Source organism: Bubalus kerabau, chromosome 8 (assembly GCF_029407905.1).
Source record: "Bubalus kerabau isolate K-KA32 ecotype Philippines breed swamp buffalo chromosome 8, PCC_UOA_SB_1v2, whole genome shotgun sequence".
NCBI classification, from domain to species: domain Eukaryota; kingdom Metazoa; phylum Chordata; class Mammalia; order Artiodactyla; family Bovidae; genus Bubalus; species Bubalus kerabau.
Window position 1 is genome coordinate 53914461 of NC_073631.1, and position 23741 is coordinate 53938201.

The 23741-nt window shown below is 38.9% G+C and overlaps 1 protein-coding gene across 13 annotated transcripts in view; it reads right to left on the reverse strand.

The window, feature by feature from the left end:
- CFTR (CF transmembrane conductance regulator) overlaps window positions 1-23741 on the reverse strand; it is a 318775-nt gene that overhangs the window by 81816 nt on the left and 213218 nt on the right. For 10 of the 13 annotated variants that reach the window (XR_008717817.1, XM_055590287.1, XM_055590288.1 and 7 more), the window contains 2 exons: window positions 21834-22006; window positions 21086-21191 (listed from right to left, as the gene is read on the reverse strand). Coding sequence is in view for 11 of the 13 variants with exons in the window: in XM_055590287.1 (XP_055446262.1) it covers window positions 21086-21191; window positions 21834-22006 (279 nt within the window). In the remaining 2 variants the exon portion in view is untranslated. Of the gene's footprint in view, window positions 1-16422; window positions 16556-17050; window positions 17310-17988; window positions 19704-21085; window positions 21192-21833; window positions 22007-23741 lie in introns of those variants that run through there. The other 3 variants (XR_008717819.1, XM_055590286.1, XM_055590292.1) reach the window with 3 other exon arrangements.

The following is a 23741-nucleotide window of genomic DNA, read 5'->3' on the forward strand; positions in this document are numbered from 1 at the left end:
ACCCTAAGATGAGGAGAAAGAAAAAAAAAAAAAACAGCAAGGGATAAATAGGAAAAGGAAATTAAATGTAGTGCTGGTGTGTGTGTGTGCATGCTCAGTTGCGACCAACTCTGTGACCCCATGGACTGCAGCCCACCAGGCTCCTCTGTCCATGGGATTTTCCAGGCAAGAATAGTGGAGTGGGGTTCCGTTTCCTACTCCTGGGGATATTCCCCACCCTAGGATCAAACCCACGTCTCTTGCATCTCCAGTACTGGCAGATGCATTCTTTACCACTGTGCCATCTGGTACTATTATTTTGAAATGGTGAGCCAGAGAATAATTATGTAATACCTTAATTTTTTTTTTATCACTATTAGTGTTTTTGAGAAACAGGATTCTTGGCATGGTAGAATCAAAATGTTAACAGAAGATAAAAGAAAGGTAAGTAAAAACCCTACAGTCCTGAAATTGAATGGGAAATAGCAGTATGACCTTATAACATATTTTCATTACAAAAGATATAGAAACAGAGACACAGACATAAACATAGAAAGAGAAACAGAAGTATACAGAGATGTACTTTTTTGCTCAGTTCAACTTCATTACATATTTTATCTGTATCTATTTCTTAGCTCAACCCACTGAAAGAACCAATCCAGTGACCAATTCTATAGCAAGGAGAAACTCTAGTGACCAAATTTTGGTCTTCAAATACCATTTCCTACTGAAAGGAACCTGGGTTTCTAAAGAACTGGTGAGTCCCATGTCTGCAAGTGAGCTTAGAACACATATAAGTAAGCTGAAGATAGCTCATCACAGCAAAATGCAAGAAAACTATCATACCAATTGTTGTTCTGTCACTAAATCATGTCCGACTCTTTGCAACTGCAAACTGCACCACGCCACGCTTCTCTGTCCTTCACTATCTCCCAGAGTTCACTCTAACTCATGTCCATTGAGCCTGTGAAGCCATCCAACCATCTCATCCTCCGTCACCCCCTTATCCTGCCCTCAATCTTTTCCAGCATCAGGGTCTTTTCCAGCGAGTCGGCTCTTCACATCAGGTGGCTGAAATTTGGAGCTTCAGCTTCAGCATCAGTCATTCCAATGAATATTCAGGGCTGATTTCCTTTAGGACTGACTGGTTTGATCTCCTTGTTGTTCAGGGGAAGAGTCTTCTCCAGTACCACAATTCAAAAGCATCAATTCTTTGGCACTCAGCCTTATTTATGGTCCAACTCACATATATACATGACTGCTGGAAAAACCACAGCTTTGACTATATAGAACTTTGTTGGCAAAGTGATGTCTCTGTTGACTAGGTTTGTCATAGCTTTTGTTCCAAGGAGCAAGGTCTTGTAATTTCATGGCTGCAGTTACAATCTGCAGTGATTTCAGAACCCAAGAAAATAAAATCTATCATTGTTTCCACTTTTTCCCATCTATTTCCAATGAAGTGATGGGACCAGATGCTATGATCTTCATTTCCTGAATGTTGAGTTTCAAACCAGCTTTTTCATTCTCCTCTTTGACCTTCACCAAAAGACTCTTTAGTTCCTCTTTGCTTTCTGCCATTAAAGTAGTATCATCTGCATATCCCTTGTTGATATTTCTCCTGGCAATCCTGATTTCAGCTTATGAGTCACCCAGCTTGGCATTTCACATGATGTACTCTGCATATAAGTTAAATAAGCAGGATGACAATATACAGCCTTGACGTACTCCTTTCCCAGTTTTGAACCAGTCTGTTGTTCCATGTCCGGTTTTAACTATTGCTTCCCGTCCTGTATACAGGTTCTCAGCAGACAGGTAATGTGGTCTGGTATTCCCATCTCTTGAAGAATTTTCCACAGTTTGTTGTGATCCACATAGTCAAAGGCTTTAGCATAGTCAATGAGACAGAAGTAGATTTTTTTTTTTTTTAATTCCCTTGCTTTTTCTATGATCCAGCAGATGTTGGCAATTTGATCTCTGGTTCCTCTGCCTTTTCTAAATCCAGCTTGTGCTTCTCGCAGTCCTTGGTTCACATACTGCTGAAGCCTAGCTTGAAGGATTTTTAGCATAATCTTGCTAGCATGTGAAATGAGTGCAAATGTGTGATAGTTTGAACATTCTCTGACATTGCCTATCTTTGGGATTGAAATGAAAACTGACTTTTTTCAGTTCTGTGGTCACTCCTGAGTCCTTTTTGGAGGTTACCAGTAGCCTTACCATAGAGCCTGTAGACTCCAGGATGGAATCACCTCAGGCCAAACAGCAAACAGAGAGGGAGCACAGCCCCACCCATCAGCTGACAATCAGATTAAAGATTTACTGAGCATGGCCCTGCCCACCAGAGCAAGAACCAATTTTCCCCACAGCCAGTCTCTCTCATCAAGAAGCAAGATCCATAATCCCACAGCCTCCAAAAGGAAAACCACAATCACAGAAAGCTAATCAAACTGATCACGTGGATCACAGCCTTGTGTAACTTAAGGAATCTATGAGCCATGCCATGCAGGGGACCCAAGATCAGTGGGTCATGGTGAAGAGTTCTGACAAAACGTGGTCCACTGGACAAGGAATGGCAAACCACTTAATTCTTGTCTCAAAAACCTCAGTAAGTAAGTAGTAAAGTTGCTCAGTCAGTCATGTCCAACTCTTTGCGACCCCATGGACAGTAGCCAACCAGGCTCCTCCATCCATGGGATTTTCCAGGCAAGAATACTGGAGTGGGTTGCCATTTCCTTCTCCAGGGTATCTTCCCAACCCAGGGATTGAACTCAGGTCTCCCGCATTGTAGGCAGACGCTTTACCATCTGAGCTATCAGAAAGTATGAACAGTATAAAGGCAAAAGGTTATGACACCAAAAGATGAGCCTCCCAGGTAGGAAGATGTCCAATATGCTACTGGGGAAGAGAGGAAAAATAGCTTCAGAAAGAATGAAGAGGCTGGGCCAAAGTGGAAATGTCTCTCAGCTGTGGATGTGTCTCATGATGAAAGTAAAGTCTAGTGCTATTAAGAACAATATTTCATAGGAACCTGGAATGTTAGGTCCATGAGTCAAAATAAATTGCATGTGGTCAAGCAGATGGCAAGAGTGAACATCAACATTTTAGGAATCAGTGAACTAAAGTGGATAGGAATGGGCAAATTTCATTCTGATGACCATTATATCTACCATTGTGGACAAGAATCCCTTAGAAAAAATGGAGTTGCCCTCACAGTCAACAAGAGTCTGAAACACAGTGCTTGGGTGCAATCTCAAAATGACAGAATGATCTCTGTTGGTTTCCAAGGCAAACCATTCAACATCACAGTAATCCAAGTCTATGCCCCGACCACTAATTTCAAAGAAGCTGAAGTTGAGAGGCTCTAACGAAGGCCTACAAGACCTAGAACTAATACCAAAAAGATATCTTCTTCATCATAGGGAATTCACAACAACACAAGAGATGACTCTACACATGGACAGCATCAGATGGTCAATACCAAAATCAGATTGATTATATTCTTTGCAGCCAAAGATGGAGAAGCTCTATACAGTCAGCAAAAACGAGACCTGGAGCAGACTGTGGCTCAGATCATGAGCTCCTTATTGCAAAATTCAGACTTAAATTGAAGGAAGTAGGGAAAACCACTAGGCCATTCAGGTATGACTTAAATCAAATCAAAACCTATTACGGTTTTTCAAAAGGGCTTAGGAGCCAGCCTAAAGCCTTTGTTGATCTAACCGCTAGTTTACATGAAATGAGGAGGCGTACAAAAACTTGCTAAACAACTCTGTAGAGAAGAATACAGCAAAATCCAGACTCTGGAAAACTGCAAAAGATAAACAACCTGGTTTCTCCAACCAGCAAATTGCATGAAAAAAAAAAAAAGAAAATGGAGAGAGAAACTAGAAAGGAACTTATAAGATACATGAACCAATTACAATAAGTAAACCTTAATTGGATCTTCATTCAAACAAACTATCGGCAGTCCTTTTTATACCATTCAGACACAAATAAATTTCCTTCACAAGAGTCTAGTTCAATAATAACAGTCCCTCAGCAGTGTGGTTCAAATATCAGTTGACACAGTATATTGATGGTGAATAATTGGATAAAATACAAATATCACTACTAGCTCTTCTGTCTACAACTCTTGAGTCATCCCTCAGTATCTACATGGATCCGTTCCAGGAGCCCCTGTGGATATCAAAATCCGTGGCTGCTCATGTCCCTTAAGACAAAATGGCAAAATGGCGCAGTACAGTGAATTCAGTCAGCCCTCCATATCTGCAGATTTGCATCACGCTCAGTGATCAGTCATGCCCCTTCTTTTAAAGTCTGTTGGTGACAGGCCTCTGTGCAACTCTTCCTCAGTACACTTGAAAACAGTAAGGTGTGGAGTGTGTGGTGGTGTGCCTCCTGGTCTCTCAGGGATAAACCCACATACCGCTTTACAAAAATGGAAAAGAGGGCATTGGCCAAAAAAGAGAAAAATGTAGCAGCAACAAAAAGTGATAACATGGAAGTGAAATTTAAATACATTGTAAATAGGGTTATGGAAGAAACAGCTGACCATGGGAATGTCGAATAGCCATTTAAGAGATTCTAGATATACAGCCAGAGGAACTTGCTGGGGGCAAGCTTAGTGACATAGATGAGGAAAGTGTGACAAAAAGACAACGAGCTACCAGAGGAAGTGGTATCAGCAAAATCCTTTACATTAAACACTCTTGCAGGTATTTCACAACATTGGGGGCACTGAGTATAGAATGTCCAAAACTGATCCGAAGAGAATGAAGTATGACAACTTGCCAAGACATGCGCTCCTCACTTCCTAAGTTACATGCCCAGAAGAAGACAAGATTGCTCAAACTATTCTTGATAAGCATTTATAAAGAAATAAAATACTTTAATTCTCAATGTTCTTAACATTTTTAATTACTTTGTACCACATAAATATTAGTTTTACTATATATTTCATTTCCTTATTTATAATCAGCAGCTTGAGTTTTTAATGTTCAATTGTTTAATATTTATAAAGGTCATGGAACGATCATATTTTTCACATTAATTATTTAAAATATTTTTGTATAGTCACTTTAACTTTCCCACACTATTGTGCAAAGTGAGGACTACCTATGTGGACAAAAATGAGAATGACATACCTTGACAGGATATTTAAGGATGCTAAGGACTTTATTCTTTTTAGTTGTTGCAATGGTATTGGGATATGTTTATTAAAAAAAAAAAAAGAATGAGAGAGGAAATCCTTGCCTTTTCGAGATAGATACAGTTCAAGTTGTATGATGTCTAGGTTTTGCTTAAAATTATGTAGGAGGGAAATTCAAGGGAGAATAGATAAAATAAGATTGGCAATGAGTTGATATCTATTGAAGCTCAGTGACAGGGATGTGAAGTTTATTATATTATATACCAAACTACAGGGAGGGAACACAGCAGAAAATTGGATTAAAGATTTACTGAGCATGGCACTGCCCACCAGAGCAAGACCCACTTTTCCCGAGAGCCAGTACCTCCCATCAGGAAGCTTCCACAAGCCTCTTATCCTTATTCATTAGAGGGCAGAAAGAATGAAAACCATAATCACGGGAAACTAACCAAACTGACCACATGGATCACGGCCTTGTCTAACTCAAATGAAACTATGAGCCATGCCGTGTAGGGACACCCAAGACAGATGGGTCATGGTGGAGAGTTCTGACAGAATGTGGTCCACTGGAGAATGGAATGGCAAAACCACTTCAGGATTGTCTTGAGAACCCCATGAACAGTATGAAAAGGCAAAAATACATGACACTGAAAGATGAACTCCTCAGGTCGGTAGGTGCCCAGAAGGGTGGAGAAACAGCTACAGAAGGAATGAGGAAGCTGAGCCAAAGTGGAAACAATGCCCAGTTGTGGATATGTCTGGTGCTGAAAGTAAAGTCTGATGCTATTAAGAACAATAGTGCATAGGAACCCGGAATGTTGGGTACATGGATCAACATGGGTACATGTTGGGTAAATTGGAAGTGGTCAAATAGGAGATGCCAAGAGTAAACAATTACATTTCAGGAATCAGTGAACTAAAATAGAAAGGAATGGACAAATTTAATTCAGATGACCATTATATCTACTATTGAGGGCAAGAATCCCTTAGAAGAAATGGAGTAGCCCTCATAGTCAACAAAAGTCCAAAATGCAGTGTTTGGGTGCAATCTCAAAAAAAACCCAAAATAATTTCTGTTCATTTCCAAGGCAAACCATTCAACATCACAGTAATCCAAGTCTATGCCCCAACCACTAATGCTGAAGAAGCTGAAATTGAATGGTTCTATAAAGACCTACAAGACCTTGTAGAACTGACACCAAAAAGATGTCTTTTTCATTATAGGGGACTGGAATGCAAAAGTAAGAAATCAAGAAATACCTGGAGTAACAGGCTAGTTTGGCCTTGGAGTACAGAATGAAGCCAGACAAAGGCTAACAGAGCTTTGCCAAGAGAATGCACTGGTCATAGCAAACACACTCTTCCAACAACACAAGAGAAGACTCTGCACATGGACATCACAAGATGGTCAACAATGAAATTAGATGGATTATATTCTTTGTGGCCAAAGATGAAGAAGCTCTATACAGTCAGCAAAAACAAGACCTGGAGCTGACTGGCTCAGATCACGAACTCCTTATTGCAAAATTCAGACTTAAACTGAAGAATGTAAGGAAAACCTCTAGGCCATTCAGATATGACCTAAATCAAATCCCTTATGATTATATGGTGGAAATGACATAGATTCAAGGGAGTAGATCTGATAAACTGAGTGCCTGAAGAATTATGGATGGAGGTTTATAACACTGTACAAGAGGTGGTGATCAAAACCATCTCCAAGGAAAAGAAATGCAAAAAGGCAAAATGGTTCTCTGAGAAGGCCTTACAAATAGCTGAGAGAGTAAGAGAAGGGAAAGCAAAGGAGAAAAGGAAATATATATACCCGTCTGAATGCAGAGTTCCAAAAAAATAGCAAGGAGAGATAAGAAAGTCTTCCTAAGTGAACAATGCAAAGAAACAGAGGAAAACAATAGAATGGGAAAGACTAGAGATCTCTTTAAGAAAATTAGAGATACCAAGGGAACATTTCATGTAAAGATGGCACAATAAAGGAAAAAATGGTATGAACCTCACAGAAATAGAAGATATTAAGAAGAGGTGGCAAGAATACACAGAAGAACTATACAAAAAAGATCTTCATGACCCAGATAACCACAATGGTGTGATCACTCACCTAGAGCCAGACATCTTGGAGTGCGAAGTCAAGTGGGCCTTAGGAAGCATCACTGCAATCAAAGTTAGTGGAGGTGATGGAATTCCAGTTGAGCTACTTCAAATCTGAAAAAACGATACTGTTAAAGTGCTGCATTCAATATGGCAGCAAATTTGGAAAACTCAGCAGTGGCCACAGGACTGGAAAAGGTCAGTTTTCATTCCAGTTCACAGAAGGGCAATACTGAATGTTCAAACTACCGCATAACTGCACTCATTTCACACGCTAACAAAGTAATGTTCAAAATTCTCCAAGCTAGGCTTCAACAGTACAGAACTGAGAAGTCCCAGATGTTCAATCTGGATTTAGAAGAGGCAGAGGAACCAGAGATCAAACTGCCAACATCTGCTGGATCATAGAAAAAGCAAAAGAAAAACATGTACTTCTGCTTCACTGACTATGCTAAAGCTTTTGACTGTGTGGATCACAACAAACTGTGGAAAATTCTTAAAGAGATGGGAATACCAGACCACCTGACCTGTATCCTGCAAAACCTGCATGCAGGTCAAGAAGCAACAGTTAGAAGCGGACATAGAACAATGGACTGGTTCCAAATTGGGGAAGAAATACGTCAAGGCAGTATATTGTCACTCTGCTTATTTAACTTATATGCAGAGTACATCATGAGAAATGCCCAGCTGGATGAAGCACAAGCTGGAATTAAGATTGCTGGGAGAAATATTGATAACCTCAGATATGCAGATGACACCACCCTTATGGCAGAAAGGGAAGAGGAACTAAAGAACCTCATGTTGAAAGTGAAAGAGGAAAGTGAAAAAGCTGGCTTCAACATTCAAAAAATGAAAATCATGGCATCTGGTCCCATCACTTCATGGCAAATAGATGGAGAATCAGTGGAAACAGTGACAGACTTTATTTTCTTGGGCTCTAACATCACTGAGATGGTGACTGCAGCCATGAAATTAAAAGACACTTGCTCCTTGGAAGGAAAGCTATGACAAACCTAGACAGCATATTAAAAAGCAGAGACATTACTTTCCCGACAAAGGTCTGTATAGTCAAAGCTATGGTTTTTCCTGTAGTCATGTATATATGTGAGAGCTGGACCATAAAGAAGGCTGAATGCTGAAGAATTGATGGTCTTGAACTGTAGTATTTGAGAAGACTCTTAAGAGTCCCTGGAGAAGGAAATGGCAACCCACTCCAGTGTTCTTGCCTGGAGAATCCCAGGGATGGGGGAGCCTGGTGGGCTGCCATCTATGGGGTTGCACAGAGTCGGACACGACTGAAGTGACTTAGCAGCTTAAGAGTCCTTGGACTGCAAGGAGATCAAACCAGTCAATCCTATAGGAAATCAAACCTGAATATTCATTGGAAGGACTGACGCTGAAACTGAAGTTCCAATATTTCAGCCACCTGATGCGAAGAGCTGACTCATTAGAAAAGACTCTAATGCTGGGAAAGACTGAAGGTAGGAGGAAAAGGGGATGACAGAGGATGAGATGGTTGGATTGCATCGTCGACTCAATGGACATGAGTTTGAGCAAGTTCAGGAAGAGGGTGAAGGACAGGGAAGCCTGGCGCTGCTGCAGTCCATGGGGTCGTAAAGGGTCGGACACGACTGAGCGACTGAACAACAACAAATGCCTACTTAATAGGTATTTAAAATTTATAAAAATTTCTAAAAATCTAATTGACGAGATAATGTAAAATCATCATCAAATGTTTAGTTAGGATGTTTAATTTTACTCTGTGTCTCCATGGCCAGAGAACAGTCAGGCAACACTGCTAAGTATAAATGCAATGCCTGGTGAGGCCTCCTTAGTAGGAAAGAAGCTTAGTCTGTACAAGGACACCCTATTGCTTTTTTGGTCCCCCCAAGGACAGTGGAGCATCTGCCCTAAATGAGACAAGAAAAAATAAAGATTTCTTCTCCACAAGAGGATTACTTATGAACACAAGTTGATTTATACAACTTTTCCTGTAGAATATTAATAAGCCCCTAGTATCTGCTGTCATTGAAGAGGCAGAAGGGAAAAGAGATGGTTGTTTTGAAAATCGTCTTGTTTTTATTAGCTTACAGAACTCTGACAAACATGATAGTCAGGCAATCTATTGTGGCCAACTATTTTTTTTTTTAACCACTTAAGCTAATTTCCAGCTTTATTGAGATATAGTTGCCATAAAGCACTGTGTAAATTTAAGGTGTTGATTTGATATACTTATGTATTACAAAACGATGCCCATCATAGTGTTAGTAATACTTCTATCACATCACAAAATTACTACCTCTTTTATGTGGTAAGAATATATAAGATTTACTCTCCTAGCAACTGTCAAGTATATAACACAGTATTGTTAACTGAACTGTATTCAACATGCTGTACATCACACCCCCAGATTTATTCATCTTATTATTGGAAGTTTGCATCCTTTGACTGACATGTCCATACTTATCTTGGCCCCTGGTAACCACCATTCTACTCTGTATTTTTTTTTTTAATAAAACAAATAAAGCCTACTCTTTATAACTTTTGGTAAATTACAACTTTAATTTCATAGGGGCTAATTGCAAGATAGATTTCTGTTTTTGTTTGTTTTTTTTTTTAGCATTTGTGCCAATATTTGCCAATCAAAATACAATTCAGCTCTAGTTCTGTTTATCAGCATATCTGTCACTGCTGTTGAAAACCATTCATTCTATTATTCCATCAGTGTCAAAGGTGAATGGGGAAGAACATAGTTGAAGGATTGTTTATACACCAAAATTATTTAGGCTTAAATTCCAATATTCACTATGTCTTTAGGAGAAAATGTCTTAGAGATTCATTTAAATTAGTGTGTGACCACTACATTTAAAATGGATAGCCAACAGGGACCTAATGTAGTACAGAGAATCTGCTCAATATTCTGGAAAAACCAAATTGGGAATATAATTTGAAAAAGAATTAATACATATTTATGTAAATAAATAAGCGTGTGAGTCTGTGTTCGTTTCAGTAACTGGAATTTGTGGGCTTTTGAGGAAAAGCAGTTATCTTAACAATAGAACCAAATCTCTACAAGGGAGTACTGCTGCTAAGTCGCTTCAGTCGTGTCCGACTCTGTGCGACCCCATAGACGGCAGCCCACAAGGCTCCCCCGTCCCTGGGATTCTCCAGGCAAGAACACTGGAGTGGGTTGCCATTTCCTTCTCCAATGCATGAAAGTGCAAAGTGAAAGCGAAGTTGCTCAGTCGTGTCCGACCCTCAGCGGCCCCATGGACTGCAGCCTTCCAGGCTCCTCCGTCCATGGGATTCTCCAGGCAAGAGTACTGGAGTGGGGTGCCGTTGCCTTCTCCAACAAGGGAGTACTAGTGGAAGGTTAATCTGTACTTTCTGTATCAATTTTGTACTTTGATGAACGAAAGATGTAAACTGTGTCTTAACTTTTGATCCAAGTAATTATTTAGCATTATTGCTACATTAATTCATTTTGCTACATGAAATTAAAGGCCAGTATTAGCATATTTACTTAAAAATTTTTAGCTACATTTCTTAATGCACTACATCATTTTACAATTAATGGAAGTGATATCTCAAAAGGCAAATGAGTGTTCCAACTATGATGGATTAAGGATAAACCCTAAACTTCTGCCAAGAAGTCTCCCTTCCCTGGGAAGGTACATAGATACTGATTCCCCAGTTTCCTGTCAACTGACAGAAAGTGACTGGGGTCTGTTTGGCTCTGAACACTAGAAGCAGCTAATAATTCACCATCTACTGATTTGGAGTTCTCATGGCCAATGCATTTGTCTTGAATTTATAGGTTTTTCTCATTGTATCTTTTAATAGGGAATTGTGATTGTCTGCACCTGTTTTAACAGGTCAAACAGGTTTTTATATGGAGCTTTTTAAACCTCATTCTAAACTGTCTTCTACATAATATTTGAGGGTTCTTTCTTTAGCAAACTACTAAAATATTTACATTGGGGGTTTTATTAGCCTTTCATTCTAATACATTGCAATTACCCAATCCTGGAAGGTCTTCAGTTGTTGGAAGGAAATGCACTTGTTTCAAGCCTTAGTTTTTTTCTCACAATGAGGAAGAACAAAGTGAAAGGTCTGAGAAATAAATTTTAAAAGTGTAAGTCAAATGGGAGTGGGTATAGGTTTGGACAACCGAAAGCCTGAACTCCAGACTTACATATAGAAAACAAATAGATAAAAGTAGGTCGTCTGTGGCCAAAATAATTTTTTTAATAATTTATTTTGAGAATGAAACAGAAGAGAAAAAGCCAAGTGTTATGACAGAGCGTGGGTGAACAACACTGATTTTCCTTCTTGTTTTAGTGTTTTTCTTCTTAAAGTGGGCTTTCGGAATTAGGACTTCTTTTGTCACATTTGTTTGTATTTAACTTCTTCTACCTTTGCAAAGTTTTGTTTGTTTTTCACTCAGAATGAACTAGAAAGACTTCTGGTTTCAGATCTGGTGTGTAAGGAACTTAGAAGTTGCTACTCCAATGAAGAACTGATGCTTTCAAACTGTGGTGTTAGAGAAGACTCTTAAGAGTTCCTTGGACAGTAAGGAGATCAAACCAGTCAAACCTAAAGGAAACCAACCCTGAATATTCATTGGAAGGACTGATGCTGAAGCTGAAGCTCCAATACTTTGGCTACCTGACGTGAAGAGCTAACTCACTGGAAAAGACCGCAGTGCTGGGAAAGACTGAGGGCAGGAGGAGAAGGGGACGACAGAGGATGAGATGGTTGGATGGCATCACTGACTCAATGAACATGAGTTTGAGCAAACTCTGGGAGACAGTTAAGAGCTGGGAAGCCTGGTGTGCTGCAGTCCATGGGGTTGCAAGGAGTTGGACATGACTGAGAGACTGAACAACAATAACTCCAACCTAACAATAAAGATTTGAGCAAACTGAAAGATCAGCAACTCCTCTAGATCTGTCAGAAAAGTAAGGTCACAGGACAATCTGCTGCTGAAGCAGGGGCTGAGTCTGGGGCGAATGAGGGTGATCCTAGTTGCCCAGCCTTCTGCCAAGAAACTGTCCTGGGATTAGAGCTTCTGTTCCCAGGGAAAGGTGTTGTCTCTCTGAGCCTCTTGTGGGCCCCATGGCATGATGCTGTGTCTATATAGTTCATACAAAGGTACTGTCCTTTATCTTTGTAAACTACATTTGACATCGATTAAACTTGTATAAGGGCTTCCCTGGTAGCTCAGTGGTAAAGAATCTGCCTGCCAATGTAGGAGATGTGGGTTTGATCCCTGGGTCGGGAAGATCCCTGGAGAAGGAAATGGCAACCCACTCCAGTACTTTTGTCTGGGAAATCTCATGGACAGATAAGCCTGGAGGGCTACAGTCAATGGGGTTTCAAAAAAGTTGTACATGACTTAGCAACTTAACAATAACAACAACAACAAACTTGTATAAGCAGCTTTAAAAAATTGGAGACACACAGGTATATACAGAGGATCACAACTTAACTAAGTAGAAACTACCAAGCAGAAATTTCCTTAGGGGTCAGTGCTGAGATAGGAAAACCTGACCTGTAACTGATGAGTTTCTAGAGGCTCATTGTAGGAAAGCCTGAGAGAGAAAATCTTCAAGGAGACTCAGTCATCAGAGGAGAGAGACCCACACTTTCATGGGTTTTACCTTCCAAAACTCATTAACAGGGTCTCACAATAAAGATAGATGAAAATTCCCTTTTGCGTCCAGCAGGGGGAGGAGGAAGGTAATCATTTTGAAAAATACTAGAGAATTCTGTTTTTCTTATCAAGGCGTGCCCTCAGAAGAACCTACTGTACCAGAGTCTTAACCTATCTGGGGAAACGTGCATGCTCAGTCATTGGAGAAGGAAATGGCAACCCACTCCAGTGTTCTTGCCTGGAGAATCCCAGGGACAGAGGAGCCTGGTGGGCTGCCATCTATGGGGTTGTACTGAGTTGGACACAACTGAAGTGACTTAGCAGCAGCAGCAGCAGCATGCTCAGTCACTCATTTGTGTCCAACTCTTTCTGACCCCAAGGACTGCAGCCTGCCAGGCCCCTGCATCCATAGGATTATACCAGCAGGCAAACTGGAAGGGGTTGCTATTTCCTACTCAAGGGGATCTTCTTCACCCAGGGTTTGAACCTGTAGCTCCTGCATTGGCAGGCAGATTCTTTATCACTGAGTTGAAAACCCCTATCTGGAGAAGAGAAATACCCAATTCCAACCCACTCTAGCAATCCTGCACCACTAAAGAGAGGGGACAAAAAGCTAAGAAGCACTGGTGAAGTTCACTGGCCAGGGGTACAGGATCATCAAAAGGCTGAAACCACACCATAGGACTACAGAACTCATGTTTTCCCCTATATATTACTGTTGTATATCTAACAGCCTATTTACCACAGCTCCTTTTCCCCAGGACATCATGTTCAGCATTTCCCCAGTATATCCCAAAAAACCACAAAGCATACACAAAGGTGAAAAAAAAATAAAATAAAAAGTTAAAGAGACTGAACAAGTATCAGAACTAGAGTCAGATATGCCAGGAATTATCAGTCCAGGAATGAATAAAAACATTAGATAATGTAACCAAAAAGGTAGAGATTCTAATAAACAATTAAAAGGAAATGCAGAAATAAAAAACAATATAATAGAAATGAACAATGCCATTGACGGACTGAACGTGGCTGGGATAAGATCTCTCAGCTTGGCGATACAATAGAAACCTCCCAAACTGAAAAACATAGAGGAAAAAACACCCTGAATATTCAAGAACTTAGAGACAACTACACAAGGTGTAATATATCTGTGGTAGGAATACCAGGAGAAAAAAGAGAGAAATAAACAAAAGAAACATTTGAAGCAATAACAACCGAAAAATTCCCCCAAATTAATGTCAAACACCAAACGGCAGATCCAGGAACCTCAGTGAACACCAAGCAGGATTGATGCCCCCACAAAACCCTACACCTACGCATCATATTCAAACTGCAGAAAATCGAACACAGAGTAAACAACTTGAAAGAAGAGGAAAATACACTATACCTACAAGGAGAAAAGATAAGAATTACATGTGCTCAGAATAAGAATTACTGCTCAGAAACCATGCAGACAAGAAGAGTGGGGTGAAATATTATCATTTAAAGTAATGACAAAAAAACTCAAACCTAGCATTCAGTACCCTGCAAAATTAACATACAAAAATAAAAGAGAAATGAAAACAGTGTGATACAAACAAAAACTGAGGGATTGGTTGCCAGTAGACCTACCTTGAAAGAAACTTTAAAAGAAGTTCTTCAGAAACTCATGCCAGAAACTCAGATCTACATGAGAAAAGGAAGACCATCAGAGAATGAATAAATAAAGGTAAACATTTGCAAAGACACATCTGATAAAAGATTGTTATCCATAGTATACAAAAAACTCTTAAAACTCACCAATGAGCCCATGAACAACCCAATTTAAAAATGCGCAAAAGACCTGAACAGACAACATACCAAAGAAGATATACAAATGGAAAATAAGCATATGAAAAATTTTCAACATCATATGTCATCAGGAAAATACAAATTGAAACAACAAGATAAAAGTATACATATATTAGAATGGCCAAATTTCCAAACATTGACAGCATCAATTGCTGGTGAGGATTCAGACACACAAGAATTCCTATTCATTACTGGTGGGAATGCAAAATGGTACAGCCATTTTGGAAAACAGTGTAAAGGTTTCTCACAAAATAAAATATACTCTTACCACAAGATCCTTAGTATTTACCCAAAGGACTTGAAAAGTTCTTTCCACACAAAAAGCTGCACAGGAATGCTTATTCATAATTGCCAGAAGTTGGATTCAACCAAGATATCCTTCATTAGGTGAATGGATAAGTAAACGGTGGTAGATCTAGACAATAGAATATTATTCTCTACCAAATGAAATATCAAGCCATGAGAAGATATGGCTTTTATATTTGAAGGAGAAAACAAATACAATTACTAAGTAAGAGAAGTCAATCTGAAAAGGCTACATACTGTATCATTCCAGTTATGTACCATTCAAGAAAAGGCAAAACTATGGAAAGAATAAAAAGATCAGTGGTTATCAGTGCTTAGTAAGGAGGAAAGAAGAAATAAGGGTTCACCAAGAATGAAACTTAATGTAAACACTGGATTTTGGGTGATAATGTTGTGTTGATTGTAACAAATGTACCACTCTGGTGTAGTATGTTGAGAATGGGGAAGGCTAGGGAAGGTGGGGTGTGTATTACAGGAACTCTCTGTACTTTCTTCTCAATTTTGCTGTGAACTTAAAACTGTACTAAAAAATAAAGTTTATTAATTTAAATACCTGAACTTGAAAAACTAGAATAGAGCATGCTCTGACACTGCCTTCTTGGGGTCACATGTGAAAATAAAATTTTTTCCTCCCAGTAAGAAAACAGAGTTGGAGGCTGCCGCACTCAGTAGGGATCTACAGCCCATCTATCCCCTAATGGCAACTGCATCTTTCATAATGAAACTCTGCAAAGAAGAAAAGGGGCCCCAAGAAGCCTCGTCAATGAACAACAGGGATTTGGACAAAGAAAGCCACCTAGGTTCTAGTGTAGAAATGCTATTTCTTTAATGAGATTTGCTCATGTGTCAAGAGAGTAGTAAAAATAACTACTGCTCATTGAATAAACTTTTAAAGAAATAAATGAACTCTTATGGAATATATATATATACACACATTATATATAATTTTTATTCTATAAGCCTACATTTTAAAACAGAAATAAGCTAAGAAGTGTCTTTATTCATGAAAGTGGGACGTTAAGTAGATATTTGTACAACCATGTTCATAAAAGCATTCATCCAACATAGTCAAAAGATGGAAGCAAGCTAAGTTTCCATTGACAAATGTATGGAGAAGCAAAATGTCATATATATGCTTTGGGTTGGCCAAAAAGTTTGTTTGGGTTTTTCTATAGATTGGCTCTCTAGTAATGCTTAGTTGTCCTTAACTTCATTTGAAAAAATGTTAAGATTGTATTGCTTCAGCTGTCCTATCAGTGTGCAGTAAAAAAAAAAAAAAAAAAACTTACTATAATTGGTGAATTTTTGAGTAGCCATTTTAATATTGAAGATGGAAGAAAAAAGCAATATTTTTAGCATATTATGCTTTATTATTTCAAGAAAGGTAAAAAACACAACTGAAACACAAAGAAAGATTAGTGCAGTCTACGGAGATGGTGCCGTGACTGGTCGAACATGGCTGAAGTGGTTTGTGAAGTTTTGTGCTGGAGATTTCTTGTTGGATGATGCTCCACAGTTGAGTAGACCAGTTGAAGCTGACAGTGATCAAATTGAGACAGTGAGATCGACATTATGGCACACAGGAGATAGCCAACATACTCAAAATATCCAAATCAAGCACTGAAAATCTTGTGCACCAGCTTGGTTATGTTCATCACTTTGTTGTTTGGGTCTCACATAAGTTAAGTGAAAAAACCTTCTTGCCCATATCTCCATATGCTATTCTCTACTTAAATGTAACAAAAGATTCCTTTGAAAAACAATCTGTGATGGGGGATGAAAAATGGATACTATACAATAATGTGGAACAGCAGAGATCATGGGGCAAAATGAACCACCACCAAACACAACAAAGGCCAGTTTTCATCCAAAGAAGGTGATCCCAAAGAAGGGATTGGAAGGGAGTCTTCTATAATGAGTTCCTTTGGAAAACAAAACTATTAACTCCAACAGGTACTGTTCCCAATTAGACAAACTGAAAGCAGCATTCAACATAAAGCATCTGGAATTAGTCAACATAAAACACATACCCTTCTACCAGGAAGAAGATGCTAGACTGCATGTTTCTTTGACAACCAGACAAAAACTGTTACAGCTTGACTGGGAATCTGTATTCATCCACTGTATTCATCAGACATTGTATCTTCAGATTTCCATTTATTTTGGTCTTTATTCAATTCTCTTAATGGAAAAAAAATTTCAATTCCCTGGAAGACTGTAAAAGGCACCTGGAATAGTTCTTTGCTCAAAAAGATAAAACATTTTGGGAAGACAGAATAATGAAGTTGCCTGAAAAATGGCAGAAGGTAATAGAATGAAACGGTGAATACACTGTTCAATACAGTTCTTGGTGAAAATGAAAAAAATGTGTCTTATTTTTACTTAAAACTGAAGAAAGTTTTTTTCTTTTTGGCCAACCCAGTAACCTACAATGGAATATTAATCAGCCTTTAAAATTCTGACATATGCTACAACATGACAAACCCTGCTGAAGACATTGTAAGTGAAATACACCAGCCATAAAATGACAAATACTAATGATTCCACTCATATGAAGTACTCAGAGTAGTTAAATTCAGAGAGACCAAAGATAGAATGGTAGCTGCCAGGAGCTGAGAGAAAAGATAAATAGGGAGTTAGGTTTAATGGTTACAGAGCTTCAGTTTTGCAAAATGAAAACATTTCTGTGAATGGATCATGATGATGATTTCCAACAATGTGAACATACTTAGTTACTGAACTGTACATTGAGAAATGGTTTTAAAATAGTAAATTTTAGCTTATGTATATTTCACCACAATTTAAAAACAGAAATAACATTTTAGACTATCTTACTGCACTTGGGATTCTCAAGAAGCTTTATCTAAAAGAAAGATGAATATTCTGTGTTCCATGATCGTTAGAGACTGAAGTAAGAGATCAATGAGACACGACTAATGAACACACCTGAAAACAGCCAAGTTTCACACAAATACATGGATTTTATTGACACGTGATATTCCCTTTCCATAATAAATAGAATGCAATCTTAATGGTTAGTCTGGAGTTGAGAAGGCAGTGTATTCTTGATAGGGGTGGTCAGATTTTGTGGTACCATTTTTTTAGAACTGCATCTAAGACAGAACCAGCATGTGGGCTGGGAATCACACAGGTTGTGCAGCAACATAATACATAGACCCTGGTCAACAGCCCCTCAATATTCCCCCAAGGTTTCCTCCCATCCCAGTTTTAATGTAATGTATCATAAAAATAGCTAGTGCCATAAAAAGTCAACATTTCAAATATAAAAATTCTTTTATACAAATATAATCCATAATATAATCATTCTTAAAATACAGCCATTTATATATGTTTGAAACATTATTAAAATAAATATTTCCTAGAGAAAATTTCATTTGCATCACAAAACTATAAAACAGAAGAATATAAAATTCACGATTGACTCTACAGTGTTCAGTGTGCCCATTATTTCTCCCACTCAGTATGTACAGCATGAAGTGCACATAGGTAGCCTGAAAACACACATCACCCTCTCTATACCTAGATCTTTGAATTTCATGTACATCTACTTGGAGTGCCCACGGTCTTTCTGCCTGCACACTCTGTACCTGGAACTTCTGTGTTATGAAGGGTTTTCCTGTACCAATATGCATTAAAGCATTTTTCCAGCCATCCTTCAGTTCAGACATCTTATAAGTTTGCTACTTCCTGGAAGCAGAACCATTCACTGCCACATCAAGGGAGCTATATCTTTGTTCCCTGCATGGGACTATAACAGCCCGTAGCCCAATTAAGGGATGTTTTCTGATTGTCTAAATTATTTGGAATTGGGTATTGCTGAACGGTACTAAGCCTGATTTCCAGGACTGGGAAGTTCTGTCTCCTGACACTAAGATCTTAGTGTCTCCTGACACTTAGATGTTGCATGGTGCATATTTGATGTGCTGTCTTGAGCCTCTCATGGCATTCCATTCCTTGCTTGGAAATAGGACTGTCTGAATCCTTAGTAGGCAATATATCTGTGTTTTTAAACATCATGGAGAGAGTAGAGAAGAAGGTACATAAACTGATACAAGCCACTCAAGTTCCAGTTAGCACTACTTAATTGTATCTCTAAATAGTATAATTACAGTTCTTCTCTACTATTACAAATGAGTAAGTCTGACTAAACAGTAAGCTGAAGAATTAATCTGGCTGACGTTTACAGCCACTTTTTCAGTGACCACCAAAGGGAAAAGTTTTCAGGAAAGGCTGACTGGTGAACACAAGTGGTAAATCTTCAAGGATTTGAAGTACCTGTCACACAATTTGACCACTGCCAGGAAGCCATGGATCCGGACCCAAAGGAGTGTCCTTAATTCCTTTTACCCCAATTTTTCCTTCTTTTTTCAAAAAAAATCATTCCTCCTTGTTTTCTGAGGCAGAAACTTTTTCCTTCAACTCCCATGTGTGAACATCCCAGGCAAACGTTTGTTCTGCTCTCTAAAGCTTTGTTTCTTGCACCTCTTCTTCTGTCTCCTCCTTCAGAGCGGCGATGTTGGACCGAGATCTCTGCCTGCTCGAGTTCCGGTGGGGCAAGAGCTTCAAGCGGTCTGCGGGGCTGATGGCCTGCCGGAAGAGGCTCTTTTCGCTCAGCATCCTCTGGATGGAATCATACTGCCGCACCTTGTTCTCCTCTATGACCTAGGGAAGTGGCCATTAGTGAGATCCTGGACAAGGAGGCAGGGCGGGCCACAGTAAGGCAAGAGCGGCACCAGCTCAGAGGAGGAGGAAAGCCAGGAAGAACACAGCATCCAGAGGCTCATGGTTTGAACAGCCAGGGACTGTTCATTTCACTGCTGAGTCCTTTTGCTTTATAGAGCTTCTACCATTTGTGATATTAGCTGTAATTTTCTACTTAGAAGCTGATTTTTTTTTAATTGGTACAGTACTAAACAATGTGCTTCTTCAGAAAACTTTAGAGGAACTAAGTGGGCTTTGAAATCAAGAATTATTTATGTTAGATCCCTATGTATTAACCTTAAAAAGTCCACAGCACCATAATGAGTTGGATGTCTTCAACAGTGGATTTAAAGCTTAATAATTTGGAATTGGTCAGGGTATGCCTGAGTTTGGGCTTTCCTGGTGGCTCAGTCAGTAAAGAATTCACCTGCAATTCAGGAGACCGCCTGCTATAGAGGAGACCCAGGTTTGATCCCTGGGTTGGGAAGATAACCTGGAGAAGGAAATGGCAACCCACCCTAGTATGCTTGCCTGAGAAATTCCATGGACAGAGTAGCCTGGTGGGCTACAGCACCTAGGGTCGCAAAGAGTCAGGCACGACTTAGGGACTCACACATGCGTGAGTTTACTGTGCCTCCTTCACATCTTCAAGCTGAACAAAGAGGTTGCGAGTCAGCCCCCTAATTTGTCACTTGAAGCTTATTAATAATAATGGTAATGACTATCCTTCATTAAGAAAAGCATTTACCTCGAGGAGCCTCAAAATTCTTAATAGAAATGATGTGATATATCATCCCCAGAGTTTCCTTCTGACTAAACCCAAAGGAATTTGTACACATCACTTGAAAGAATCTGTGGCAGTTTGGAAAGCACAAAGAAAAGGTGGTTTGAGAGGCACAAAGATGAGCTCCACATAATGGCTAAAAAATGAAATAAATCTTTTGCCAACTGCATTGAAATCATACATCAGATTGCAAGACAATCCAGGCCTGGCCTGGATCACATCCAAGGGAGATTTAGTTTCTGAAAGCATTGGGACTTAGTCTTTTTTATGACTTAATTCCCAAATAAAAGACTCAATAAGTATAGATATTCTAATTTATTAATGTAACTTAGTGATAAGCTGTTATTTTAGATTTGCTGAATTCCAACCTCCCCTTGTTGCTCAGATCAAAGTGAGAAACTTGGGCAGGTAGGTATTTTGAGTAAAGCTGGATGGTTGTGTGACATATGTTATAAGGAAGAGCTTGTACATTGCTGTGACTTGCAGGAATGATCACATTGAAGATTGTTATCAAGAATCAAAGGAGAGATGAAATCTAAGGTAAATTATAAACACTCACCAAAAATCGTTGACATTCTAACATTGCTTCTATCCTGTGTTCAGAGAGGATTACTGTGCAATTAGCAAATGCTTGTTTTAGGGTTCTTCGAATGATCTGGTATGTTCTAGAAAAAATATATATATACATAACACCACAGAACATTAATAATCTGTCTCTATCCTTGATAACAGACCTAGTGTTCTATCAATTTAATTCTTTAAGTTACTTCTCTTTTCTTGAATCCTTTTAACATAATATTGAGAGACAGAGTCAGCTACAATCAAGTTTCCAACCGTGGCATAGATTCTAAGTTTTCATAAATAAATAGGACAAATATTTGGGAAAAAAATTTCACAAAGTTTGAAAAAAATTTCCCAAATAAATGTTTTTAATTATGTATAATCACTAGTAGTTCTTTGTTTTGTGCTATAAATATTTCCTATGATATAATTGGGATAGTAAGGAAAACCATAAGGATTCAATTACACCTGCGTAACTAAATATTTCACCATGTGATGATAAGGGGGAAGAAATTCTAAAATTCTAAAATTACACTTAGAAGAGAGAACACAGCTCTTAATACTGGGAAATAAGTACCTGTTCTCATGTTAAGTAGTAATTTTTTTATTGGGCAATTATTTTATATCTAGAGGGTGGTCTGCTTGCAGACATGACAGCCTGATGGAAATTTGTGTCAATATGAAATAGGTCTCAATGATTCTTTCTCCTCCCTATATTAGTAAATGACAGGAATTCTGAAACTCACATTGGATCCAAATGAGCACTGGGTTCATCAAGCAGCAAGATCTTTGCTTTACTGAGAACAGATCTGGCCAAGCACATCAACTGCTTGTGGCCGTGGCTTAGAACACAACCCCCATCCACAAGGACAAAATCAAGCTTCCCAGGAAACTGCTCTATCACAGATCTGAGTCCGACCTGCAGAAAAGAGGAAAAACGCTGTGCTTAGGAGGGATAGTTCACGTACTACAGGGTTAAAAACACTTAAAAGGCTGACAATCTGAAAAGACACACAGGAGTTCTAAAAGTTTAAATTTCATACCAACTCCCCTCCACCACCACCATTCTTGCTACTTGGCTTTAATTGAACAAAAGACTGTATAATCTTGGCAGTTCTAAATCACTGGTCTACAGAATATTTCAGTTCTGTACATTGTCTTTCATGAGATTTTCAATGAGTTCCTATTCTGTGTCAGGTCCTGCAATAGGGTTTAAAGAGATGACGACTGGCAAAGTTCAGGGTTTATAAAGATATACACAGATAAGGAAACACAGTTGAAGACACGATAATATAACAATAGATAAAGAAAAGATAATATATACAGAATGCAGTTACTCTATCCTAACAGAGTCTTTTATGCCACCTTCCATTCTCTGCTCTGCCATAATAGAAAATGAAATGTAGCACTAAAAAAATCGGCAAGCCATTGAGGGATGGGATGGGGAGGGAGGTGGGAGGGGGGTTCAGGATGGGGGACACATGTACACCCATGGATGATTCATGTCAATGTATTGCAAAAACCACTACAATATTGTAAAGTAATTAGCTTCTAATTACAATAAATTAACTAATTAATAAAAACAAAAAAACTGACTTTAAGAAAGTGATCAAACTATGAAGTAAAAGTTACCGGATGTAAAATAGTGATATATTGGGAATTCACTGGTGTCCAGTGGTTAGGAAACCAACCTTCTACTGCACAGTACAGCTCCCCTCCTCCACCAAAAAAAAAACAAAAACTAGCAGTGTATAACTGGAGATTTAAAGGTGCCTCGATATTAGGGTAGGATATGAGAATTCTGTTAGGGTCAATGACTTTTTTTTTTAAGCTAGATAGAAAAAAAATAGGTTGAAAGTGCAAATGAGATACAGAAACACATTCTTTCAAAATAAAACAAAACTGAAATCTTGCCTCATCATGCCACTTATTCAAATAAATGTGAACTGGCATACATATTTTTGCCAAGTGTTGCTGAGTGTTTGAGAGCTAAAGAGATACATAAATTATTATATCCTGCCCTTGGGAAGTCTGAGATTTAGTACTGGAAGGTGAGATATGCTCCCACCTACCTGTAATACAGGCAGAAAGAGATAATGGCCTAAGGATGAAGTTAGAGATGGCCCACATCACTGTGTTTTTCAGTAAATATTAACTGTGGGCCCATGATATGTATTGTAGACAATATTCCTTGACTGGATTTCTCATTCAAGCAGCCTCACTCTGTGAGAATTCATCAATGTTTGAAAAGTGTCTGAGATGGCAGGGAATGTAAACACATTAATTAGACAAAGGGGACGACTCTGAGGTATTCTGAAGACTCAAACATAAAGCTAATTTGGGATGTGAATAGCTAGGAATGTGAATGAGGGCTCTGGAGTGAGGAGCTGGAGGACTTGTGTTCTTTCTCTCTTCAGCTTGCGCTTTTCATTGGCTTCAGCCTGTGAACCTGCTACATCTCTCCCTTCTTAGAAATAAAACAAACCCCTCACTTGCCTCCAGCTTTTCCTTTAGCTATTATTTAATATTTACCCTTTGTCATCTAGAAATCTTAAACAAGGAGTGCGCATCTATTGTCTCTACTGCCTGAGACCACAGAACATTTTTTTTTCCCCTTCTTCAAACATCTAGTCCTTGGCTTATGAGAAACCACA